Source organism: Mastigoproctus giganteus, chromosome 11 (genome assembly GCF_048544385.1).
Source record: "Mastigoproctus giganteus isolate SK-2022 chromosome 11, ASM4854438v1, whole genome shotgun sequence".
NCBI lineage: Eukaryota > Metazoa > Arthropoda > Arachnida > Uropygi > Thelyphonidae > Mastigoproctus > Mastigoproctus giganteus.
Genome location: NC_143585.1, coordinates 142274130 through 142286451, shown reverse-complemented (window position 1 = coordinate 142286451; position 12322 = coordinate 142274130). Strand labels below are relative to the sequence as shown.

Genomic DNA, 12322 nt, shown 5'->3' with positions numbered 1-12322 from the left:
ACTCGCTCAAGAAGTTCAGCAGCAAAAGTCACATTAATTCATACCTAATTGGATGTTTGTTACTTTTTTTTAGTATTAATAAATAATATTTCAAAAATATATTTTTTTTTAATAAAACACCTTCCCACTCTATTCCATTTCTTAAAATATTCCCCCTTCCTCCAGCTTGAGCAGAAGTGCGGCTCTTCGGATTCTCTCTCTTTTTTTTTAATTAGATCAAAAATGGCTCTTCACTCAAAAAAGGTTGCCAACCCCTGCTGTATATGAATACTTATATAATAAAATTGCTGGCCCTTTAAATGATGTGGACACCTATGAGAGATAATCAGAATATCCCACAAAACCAAATATTAATGCCCCCAGCTAGGAACAATTGTTAGAAAAGATATCCAGGGCACCAAAATGGCTCAGTAGTTTTCCTCACCCCTGGACCCCACCCACAAATCTCACTATCCAGTCAAACTGCTGACTTCTGCTTCCCAGGAGGGAGAGGCTACTGATGCTGGAAGTACCTTCTCTCCTACCATGGAATAAAATCCATATGATCCAAAGGCATATAACCTCCTTTTTACTTTACTCGTCAAAACTACGACTACCTTCTTCTGGGGGAGATGCTTTCCACTCCTATTTTCCCCCTCACAAACTAACTACACTCCATCCTTCACGGGCTAGTCTCCTGCCTCACTAGATAGAGGGCTGGTTTTACATGCCAAGAATGAGTACTAGGCAGCTGCTGGTCAAAAACATGAACAAAGCACTATATAAATATGCAGATGACTTCTGCAAAGATTTGCATCAGTACAAATGAAAGAAAACAATGGAGTTGAGAAAATCAACAGAGTTGCAAAGATAATACGATACAATATAACCGAAAAACATAAAAAGACTTAAGTTTATCCATTACAACTAAAAGATCCCAACATCTAGAGCTAACCAGACGGCAAGCTTATTTTAAATTTAAAAACCAATTCTTTACCTAGAAAAGTGGCTTCAGCATGTGGGGAACCTCTGCCCACTGACAGACTTACTCCAGTTCGCAGATGACTCTTTTGTGGATTGGTAAAGGTGAAAGGGCCCCCCCCTCTACTTTCTATAACCAAATAAATACCTAACTAACAATTTTCTGAGGAAATGGATCATAAGGTATAAGGTATGTTCGTGTCAGACGGCACCTGGGATTTCTCCATTCTCCGCGTGTGTTTCGCTGTATCAAGGACAGTACACTGTCAAGCCAGAGACTTGAAAGTGTGTGGGTCGTGTCTGTGCAGTGTGATATGTTGTGCCCATTGTTTATCCGGCTTATTGGCCGCCAGGCTCCTAGTGGGGCCCGACGTTGCCCATATCCTGCCATGTGGAGGCTAGCCGGGTGTATCCAGTATCACAACAATTTGCTCTGGCAGGTCCTGCCACCTAGTTTCCTGGGATTTCAGTGGCTAGGGCCTAGGAAGGACATCGATAAGATGGCTCTCCCACTTCCTGAATTTCAAAATCAACAACACTCAGTACTTTAATTTACAGCAAACCAATTAACCCTACAGCAGAGGTTTATAATCTGGGATCCATAGATCCCTTGGGAATTCACAGATCCGTGAACAAGGTGAAAAAAATAAATTATTTTTCTTCTGCAATTTCCTTCCTGTTATTCTGAGAAATCCCTTTGCGACAAAATTCTTTTATGTATATTATTCAGGTATTGTTTCACTCCAAACAAATGTACATTGGCTTGGGATGCTACAGTACACAGTCAGGTATGTAAAACCATCATCATCAACATGTTATCATATCTACAACAGTTCCCCCAATTTTGGAAATTAAACAAAACCTACCCTGCCATTATAATAATAGATACCTATACCTGTCTGTCTACATCAGGTCATGGTGAATTTCACGATTAAAATTTTGTCTTTTCAAGTGTTCATTGTAATTTTTTCTTTCCAAACCAGTTATTATAATAGTGTTTAATAATTGTAGATGTTAATGTTAGACAGACTAGATTTAATTAAATCTGATGATCTGGCAGATTTAAGGAAAACCATAACTCATATGTTTCATACACACAGCACTTATGCGACAGACTCAGTTTAGCTGCCAAGGAGTGAGGAGCTGTTATCAGGTATGTTTTATTAGATTCCAAGAAAAATGAAAAATTAATTATTATTATTTAACTGTATTTCTTTATTTGCGTAATATTAGCTTTTATCATTTTTAACAAGAATCAACACTATTATATGTTCATATATAAATGTCCCGCTTATTCTATTTAATTTTTAGCTCATATAGTGGATAGTGGTCTCATGATAGGATCTGCCAAAGGTTCTGAAATAAGCACACTTCATAAAATAACTCTAAATTATTCAACTGGTATAAGAGTGTTTGTTTCATTACATCATTAATTTATAAAGCAATCAAAGCGGCAAATGCTAATCTGGTATATCTGCACATTTAATGAAAAGCACGCCTCAAGAATGTTTTGTACACAACTGGAATAAGTTTATTAATTTCATTTTTTGTGCATTAGTTACTGCTTTCAATATAAATCACATGTGCTTCTTTTTTTTTTTTTTTTTTTTGTGCAGGCTGAGCTTAGGTTGGAAAATGTCAAAGACAAGAAGTATGAAGTATAACAAAGCTTACATATCATTTGCTTTTATTTTCATCTCCAAACATGATAAAACACAAAAGCCACAGTGCTTCTTGTGTGGCAAGATTCTTGCCAATAAAAACATGAAGCCAGCAAAGCTGAAGGGGTACCTTATGCCTACCATCCTGATAATGTATTGGACAGTAAGGTTTTTTTTTTTTTTCATGAAAAGGTTCGATTTGAAAAGACTGGAATTTTATTATGCTTTTGGGGGGGGGGGGGGGAAGTCCAACACTTGAATATGTCCAACAAATGGATGAAATGGGAAGGTTTTTTTTGGCTGTTTAAGTTTGTTTTCTTGTATCATATGGCTCTACTAATGCTAATACAAATATGATGCAAGGAAGCAAAGCTTATATAGCATCAGCAAAAAAAAAAAAAAAACCTTCCCATTCATTCCAAAGGTTTGCCCAGATCTTTCTTGAATTTATTTAAGCTATCAACTTCCACAACAACAGATGGCAATTTCTAGTTTCTTTCAGCAATCAACCACCTGCTGGCTAAAGGCAAATTTCCACACATTTATTCTGCAACTGTCTTTCCTCAATTTGAATTTATGCCCACTCAAGTATGTAATCTGCGCAACAGGAAGAATCCCATCAACATTGAGCTTGCTGAAACCATTAGCATTAGCATTAGTAGAGGCATTTGATGAAAGAAAGCAAGCTTATGCAGCATCAGCCAAACAAAAAAAAAAAAAAAGTAACATAAATAAATAAAAATAACCACTTCCACTTCACCCCTCTGTTCGTTCGAAATACCTGTCCAGCTGAGCCTTAAACTTATTTAGGCTATCAACTTCCACGACAAGGGATGGAAGTCTGTTCCACCCACCAACCACCCGCTGGCTAAAGGCAAATTTCCGCACATCTATCCTACATCTGTCTTTCCTCAATTTGAATTTATGCCCTCTCAGGTGATTTTTCTGAGCTAGAGGAAGAATCCCATCAGCATTGAGCATGCTCAAACCATGCAAGGCTTTGTACACCTCTATCAGATCACCCCGCTGGTGCCTAGTTTCCAGACACTGTAATTTGCAAAACTTAAGCCTTTCTTCGTAAGAGAACCCCTTTGTCCCATTCACCAATCTAGTTGCCCTTCTCTGTACTCGTTCCAGCAGCTCTACATCCTTCCTGAAATGAGGCCTCCAGGCCTGTATACAGTACTCTAGGTGTGGCCTGACCATTGCCTTATACAAGGGAATAATCACCTCCTTATCCCTGCTAGAAAAATTCCTATATATCATTGACAATACACCATGAGCTACTCTTGCAGCTCGTCTGCACTGCTCAGAGAACTTCATATCTGCCTGCACCACCACCCCCAGGTCCCTTTCATTCTCTACCACTGTCAGTGTAGTACCACAGAGTTGATACGTTGCTCTGGGGTTGCTGTTTCCCATATGTAGTACTTTACATTTGTCAATGTTAAACTTCATTTGCCACCTCGAAGCCCATCTGCTCAACCTTTCCAAATCCTGTTGCAGCAGCATAGTGTCAGTAGTGTCCTTGACAACCCTGCCAACCTTCGTATCGTCTGCAAACTTGGACATTAAGCCTGATATACCATCATCAATATCATTTATAAATACAGAAAACAATAAAGGCCCCAATACTGAACCCTGAGGGACTCCACTAATAACATTAGTCCACGATGAGCAGTGTCCATTGATTACCACTCTCTGTCTTCTCCCCCTCAACCACCCCTTTATCCATAGCAGCAACTTGCCTCCAATGCCACACTGCTCCAATTTGTGCAGCAGTCTTCCATGTGCAACAGTATCAAAAGCCTTTCTAAGATCCAAGTATATAATATCAAAGTTATTCCCTGCATCCAGTTCTTTTGTGACTGCATCATAGTATCCAATCAAATTGGTCAGGCAAGACTTCCCCTTAACAAAACCATGCTGTGTCCTAACTATAACTGAAGTCTTGTCTAGATGATCCTGCAGTGCTTCTTTCACCAGTGCCTCCATTAATTTTCCGGGAACAGAAGTTAAACTCACAGGTCTATAATTACTTGTGTCAGCCTTTGATCCCCCTTTGTGAATTGGGGTCACATTTGCACATCTCCAGTCAATGGGTACCTCCCCTGAGTCCAAGGAAGCTCTCATAATTATGGCTAAGGGTTTGCTTACCTCCTTTGCTGCCTCCTTTAATATAACTGGATAGATCCCATCCACCCCAGGTGCCTTTCTTGTGTTTATCTTCAACAATTCAAAGCCTTATGCACCACAATCAGATCACTTCACAGGCACCTAGTCTCCAGATACTGCAATTTGCAGAATTTAAGACTTTCTTGTTAAGAGCAATTCTTTGTTCTCCTCACCAATCTTGTTGCCTTTCTTTGTACTCATTCCAGCAGCTCTACATATTCTCCCTAAAATGAGGTCTCTAGACCTGTATAGAGTACTCAGGGTGTGGCCAGACCATTGCCTTATACAAGGGGATAATTACCTCCTTATCCCTGCTAACAAAATTCCTGTATATCACTGACCCGCTCTGCCCCATGACGTACTCTGGCAGGCTGTCTGCACTGCTCACAGAACTTCATATCTGACTGCACAATTACCCCCAGGTCTTTTTAATCTCCACTTCTCTGAGTGTAGTTCCACAAAGTTGATACGTTTCTCTTGGGTTATTGTTACCCATATGCAGTACTTTCCATTTGTCAATGTTCAACTTCAGTTGTTGCTTCTCAACCCATTTTTTCTAGATCCTGTTGTTACTGTCATTAACAAAACCTGTCAACCTTTGTATTATCTGCAAACTTGGATATTAAGCCTAATACACCTTCATCAATATCATTGATAAATACAGAAAACAACAATGGGCCTAAGGTCAAACCTCAAGGCAACTCCACTAATAACAGTAGTCCACAAAGAGCAGTGTCCATTGATTAACACTGTCTTCTCCCACTCAACCATCCCTTTATCCATACAGCTTGCCCCTAATGCCATACTGTTTCAATTTGTATAGCAGTCTTTTATATGTAACAATACCAAAGGCTTTCCTAAAATCCAATTACATGATATCATGAAGCATACTATCTAAGTCTTGAAGCATCCTATAGCGTAGCTTACCACATTTCCAAGAAAAAGAAATCACATGATTTGAGAGACCTTGGTGAGCTCATGTGCATGTAATTCATTTAAGCTAATTTCTGGCTTGGAATAGAGAAAGAAAATTGAAGCTGTGCCTCTGTCAAATGAAGTCATCCCCAGAATTGCTAACATTTCTTCTAATATTTTGAAGCTGGTCATGGCAGAATTGGTAGTTGTGCTATTTCTGTGTGCAACTGAATGAAACTACTATATATTAGTGATGCCAGCTCCTGGTTTTCACCCTTAGGTGCACACTGAGGCTATCAAAGAATTTATTAAGATTATTACTATATTTAATACCACATGAAAATAATAATATAGTTTATTAAGCTATATTAACCTAAACTACTATACATTAAGGTGAAGTTTCAGGATTCTTACTGATACCCATCACCACCAAACCGTACTGCTGACAGACTCCTCTTGCCAATTTTACCTCCTGCCAGAAACCTGATGTGCATACCCATATGCACATCAGGATTCTGGCAGGAGGTAAAATTGGCAAGAGGAGTCTGTCAGCAGCATGGTCTATCGGTAAGATGCCTGAAACATCACCTTAACGTACAGCTAAATAAACTATATTATTAATTTCATGTGGTATTAAATATAGTAATAACCATAAAGGAAAACAACGACGTAATATCCTTCCCCAACTATATCAAAGAATTCTTATTTAGTGAACCCTTCTGGAAAATGGTGAAAAGTTTCTTTGCAAGCAAAACTTTGGATCAAAAATTTTGATACTCTGTACACAGATGAAGCACCTAAGATACTTGAATAAAGAAAGAAGCTTCATACATCATTGTGCCTTATTTCTTTTTAAATCAACATGCAATGTTAAAAATTCTGCTATTCTACTGCTGTGAAAGTCATCAATTTCATCATTGCCAGCACCTTGAATCACTGCCTTTTCAAGAGGTTTTGACAAGAAATGGGAATAGAATATGAAATTCTCTACTATATATAGAGGTTTGCCAGCTTCCCAGAGAGCAAGTCGATGCTTGGTTGAACTTCATACAGAAGTTTCAATATTTCTGAGAGAAACAGAAAGCCCATTCTCAGAACAATTTGATTTGGGAGAAGAGTTCACTTGTGGCTTAGCTTATGTGATGGACATTTTTGACCATATGAATAAGGTAAATCTTTCAATTCAGGGCCCTTCAGTCACGATGGACACTTGATATTCTTCAGGTTGGAGTTGAGAGAGAGAGGATGCCTTGTCGATTTTTCTGCTGGCAGATGTTTGCCGGCACCTGAAAACAAACATGATACAGAGTACAAATAATACAAGTACAAATATAGTACAAAAAATTATACAAATAATTGATTACTATCACTTGAAAGCAAAACTAATGCAATTTGTTGCAAAGTTTTTCTTGCTTCAACTTATCCATTTAAAACACAAAGTATTGCTGAAATGTTTCAGAACTAGTTTGTTCCATTACCACATGGCTTTCCAATCAGGATTTTTCTTCCAAATCCACTATTTGGCTGCTTGTTTAGATTTGATACATCCATTCACCACTCAACTTGCTGTTTGATGATGATGAGGCCAATTAGTTCCAAAACTGGTCACAGCAATACCTTGAGGTTTTAATGGATAAGAAATTTACCTGATATGTGATATTCTCCAATTAAAAGCACTATTAAATACTCTATGTTGACTATGTGAAAAATTGGTCATTTCTAATGAGCACAAGTCACTGGTATCCCTAGATAATCAATTGAAAAACATAACATTGAGAAGCAATAATGATGAAGTTATTTCAAATTCAAGTTTTACTTGCTTTTAGAATGTCTGTAGTAATTTAAATAAATGGGAGATGTCATGTATTTGAAAGTAGTGCAATACCAGTCAAACATGTGAAAGCAGAGTTTGTTCTGCTTTGAGCATAAATAATAGTAAAAGGGATCAGCATGTAATTAAAACACTTTGGTGCCAGTCACTTTTTTCATCTAATAAATCAAGAGTTCATTTAACAAAGAATTATATAAACAGATGGGGGGGGCAAAAGATCAAACTGCTTTATAATGGGGGAATTTAAAAATATTCAACTTGTGGGCTAGTCACCTGCACAATAGCAAACGGGCATAATCATTTGATTATTAAATCAAAAACAATCAGAGTGTAAAAAAAAATTGTGGAGGAAGTTGAACTGATATTACTGCTAAAATGCATATAGACAGAAAGAAAAAAAGATTGCCTGGGCAGCATAAGACAGTGTGCAGGACATCAGCATTAATTTTGATGGTATCAGTTCAAATACCTCCATGCATCTTTTCCCCCGTTCACATCAAATTATTTGCATAACTGATTAGTGAGGTTATAAAAGAAACAGGTTGCAGACAAGCACTTGCCATATAACAGAAAGCTTATCCATAAGCAGACTGGGGTGCTTACTTGTGACTTTCCGGTGCCCTTGTATTTCATAACACTTCAGAATACTTTGATGCCAGTCTTTATGCCCATTAAATCGAGAGTTCATTTAATGAAGTGCTATACAGACAAATAGGCTGTCTTATAATGGGAGATTTTACTTTTCCAGATGATGAATAGAACCTGTGGGCTAGTCACTTGCACAGTACCAGTACTTGGATTTATTGGATGACTGCTTTTTACACCTGCATGGTAAAAAAACAACACTCTTGATATGATTATTAGCAATGACTTGTCATGCATTAAGAATCTCCAAATAAATGAACCAACGAGGTTATAGTGATCATAAATATTGATGTGGGGTTTACTTAAAAATGTAATAAAAGTGACATTGGCCTGGCAGTTTTAAATTCTTTTCAGTGGGATAACATTACTTATTTCAAATGCAAAACATTTGGGGAAGTAATTGAGGCTACCATGCCATTTATGAGTTACAATTCAGGTTAAGATCTAAGATAAGACCTAAATAGATAAAAGAGGGACTTGTGATAGAGAAGAAAAATGCATAGGATGATTATAAATTAACAGGGGACACACAAACATACAATAAGTATAAAACAATCTGATCAATCATGTCACAAAGTGGGTTAGGTAGCTTTCATACTAACACCAGAAAGGAAAGAATCACTTTGGTCCATTAGATGTGAATGGCATAACTATTGATCATTTTTCTTTATATAGAGGTACTAAATAAACATCAATTATCGATCACCACAAAATTAAAGATACCATACACCTTTTTATAATGAAATACATACATAAATAAAAAAAAAAAAAAATTTAAGTAACTTAAACCCAAATTACATGCCACCCCAGTTGAAAACCACTGCCCTACATTAAACATCGTTCGAAGAAATCCAGAAAAATCACTGATGCTATGATTTTTCTGGCCTGTGCGCACATTAATTTTTTTTGTTTGTTTCAGTAAAGACATGTCATCACTGCTTTGCGAATAAAGTGGTGGACCCATAATTTTTTACTTGTTACTATGAATGAACAGTCAGATCACTCAAAATGTCATGCACCAAGTGTTGCCTTGAAAAGAAATTGAAAGGTATGTAATATAAACCAAAAGAACTTTCACCCCTCATATATATGCAATAAGGAAAAATTGCAAAAAAATTAATAAATAAATAGTTGCTTTGCTCATACTGCTCTCTGCTTTCTCTCTCTCTGGCAGCAGTAGTCTGTTTTTTTGTCAATGTTTGAGTGCTTAAGCGTTTCTGTCTCTAGTTACTGCATTAGGGCCATGGTGGTGTGATATTATTGCTTCGACAGGCTGTCATTTGGGTGAATGTCTGTCGTTGTCCATTGCAATAATCTGCATTACATTTAAAATTCACGGCAGTTGTGTGCAGGGGCCCCTCTGATCAGACTGGATACAACACTTGTCTATTATTTGTTTCTTGCTTTGGTTGTCCTATATCTATTTTTCTTATCATATTTGTAAAGTTTCACATTTTTTTCCTCTGCACAGTTAGGTGGCACTGGTCTAAATTTATTGATTTGTAACTTTGGCTATATTTGCCTTATATTTAATATTTTCAATTTTTTTTATGCACATTCTTTCCGTCCTCGTTATTTATTTCTTCGCTCTTTTTCCACGTTACCTGTATATTATGCGACATGTTGTCAGATATTATGTAAGCAGCCACTTATGCTTGCAATTATTTTTGTTTCTTTGTTCTTATTCTTCTTTTTCCTAATATATATATATATATGCAAATCATATACATCACTCTATATGTATATAATGTTTTTTTTTTTTTTCATATTATCTTAGTTAAAAGCTAGTCAAAGTGATCCTGCTAAATCACCGCAACTACAATACAGCACAATTCTGAGCCTATTTCACAACCCAGTCATATAAATTATTATTATACTTACCTAGTTGCGCTGATATAACACAAATTTGGAATGAATTAGTATCACACTGAATACTGGACATTCGGTGTGATACTCAGCGTAACTAAAATATTAAACATGGAATCGTGCTTTTCCCAAATGTTAGATAGAACCTAAAGTTTTTAAATAACTACATAATGATTTCTAGCATATCAATAAAGTTTGGGCGATCAACAACTAGTATCAACATGCTGTAATATTGTAAGCATTTCCCATAAATAAAACCAATATCAAATAAATTTCTTACCTTACAATGAAAACAATGGGCACAAAATTTAAGTAATTTAAACACAAACACAAGGTAAAATCCAATCTAATTTTTTATAACTTGTCTACTAGTTATTTTCTTAATTGCAATTGCAAAGTGATCTGAAATTTTAATAATTTCGGAATTAAATTAATGAAGTTTCCATTCTCATAAATTAAATTTAATGATAAATATTAATATTTTACTTCTCAGCAACTTACTGAACCATTACAACGCCTAGCGATAATTCGTCGTAAACGATCACTACTACAGAAGCGCGTAAATGCCACAAAACACATGACAAGTCAACATTTGATAGCGCCCTCTATAAAGTAATAGTTTATAGACACCCGTTAGAGGGAGCTTCGAACCTGTACTCTGTTTATTTTGCTTTTTTTCCCCTGTGTGTGTACCCATGATGCTAAGCCTAAACTTTAAAGGAAATTAAAGTGATATGGCGGAAAATTTGGCGAAAAAACCTGCAAAGGGTATTTTAAAGTCGTCTTCTAGCTTTGACCAGTCAGATCCCAGCAAACAGTAAACATCTTTAAATGTTTTCTTTGTCTTTTTCGCATAGTGCCGATACGTTAATGATTTTGTGGCTCTCCTACAGTAGTAATCTGTTTGTTCCTTTCTGCTTATTTACAACAGCAAGATGTATCGTTTTGTGTCTTAACCGCGTATTTATGCAATTGAAAACTTTAATATTGTAAAATGCAGTATAATGTTTTGTTATTGTGGGAGCACCACAACATAATGACGTGCCTGCCTTAGTAATTTGTGCTTTCTCTTCTACATTGGACCATAATAAATGAATAGTCATCTTGAAAAAAATTGCAGTATTTAGATAAATATGAGGATTTTATTTTACTTCTTTTTTTTTTTTTCTTTGCGTCGCTCAATTAGAAATATTTGTATATGTCGACGATAGCGTGAATCACGGTTTAGAAATTAACCTTTGGTTGGGGGTAATTATTTTTATTAGATAAAACAATATCTCTGAACTCTATAATTTGCGCATACTGATAATCGCCAGCATTAAGCCAAAATATTAACCTGTACTGGTCTAGTGGGCGAGGTATTTCCTAAGAAATACTTGGGAAATGCTTTTTCTAATTTGTCTAAATAAAGATAGGGGGTTGGAATGCCGCCTCCGGTATGAGTGTGCTGTTGTCCAATATTTAAATAGGATTTCAGCAAAATTGAAAACCAAATACATACTACCGTAATGTTAAGTAGTATACTATGAATTGGTATTGAATATCTCACAAGTGTACGATTTATGCGTTGCAAATACATAGTGACAATGACATATACGGTTCAGAAATTAGTAGTAGTAATCGCATGTGATGCAAGAAAGCAAATGTATGAGCTTATGCAGCATCAGCCAAAAAAAAAAAATCACACCATTACCTCCAAATGCCTGTCCAGTTCCTCCTTAAATTTATTCAACCTATCAACTTCCACAACGACAGATGGAAGTTTCTTCCAGCAATTAACCACCCGCTGGCTAAAGGAAAATTTCCGCACATCTATTCTACATCTGTCCTTTCTTAATTTGAATTTATGCCCCCTTAGGTTCGTAATCTGAACAAGTGGAAGGATCCCATCAGAATTCAGCGTGCTGAACCCATTCAAGACCTTATACACCTCAATCAGATCACCGCGCAGGTGCCTAGTCTCCAGCCACTGCAATTTGCAGAACTTAAGCCTCTCTTGGTAAGAGGATCCCTTCATTCCCCTCACCAATCTTGTTGCCCTTCTCTGTACACGCTCAAGTAAATCTACATCCTTCCTAAAATGAGGCCTCCAGACCTGTACGCAGTACTCAAGGCATGGCCTGACCATTGCCTTATACAGAGGGATAATCACCTCCTTTTCCCTGCAAAATTCCTATATATCATTGACAAAACCCCATGACCTGCCCTGTCTGCATTGCTCAGAAAACTTCATATCTGCCTGCACAATTACTCCCAGGTCTTTTTCATT

The 12322-nt window shown here is 36.8% G+C and overlaps 1 protein-coding gene across 1 annotated transcript in view; it reads left to right on the top strand.

Annotated features, from left to right (window-relative positions):
• The first annotated feature begins 10726 nt into the window (after positions 1-10726).
• The window catches only part of LOC150078484 (protein phosphatase inhibitor 2-like), a 117899-nt gene continuing 116303 nt past the window's right edge, over positions 10727-12322 (top strand). The window contains exon 1 of the mRNA XM_090384249.1: positions 10727-10870. Within this exon, the coding sequence (XP_090240375.1) occupies positions 10788-10870 (83 nt within the window). The 5' untranslated portion in view covers positions 10727-10787. The remainder of the gene's footprint in view (positions 10871-12322) is intronic.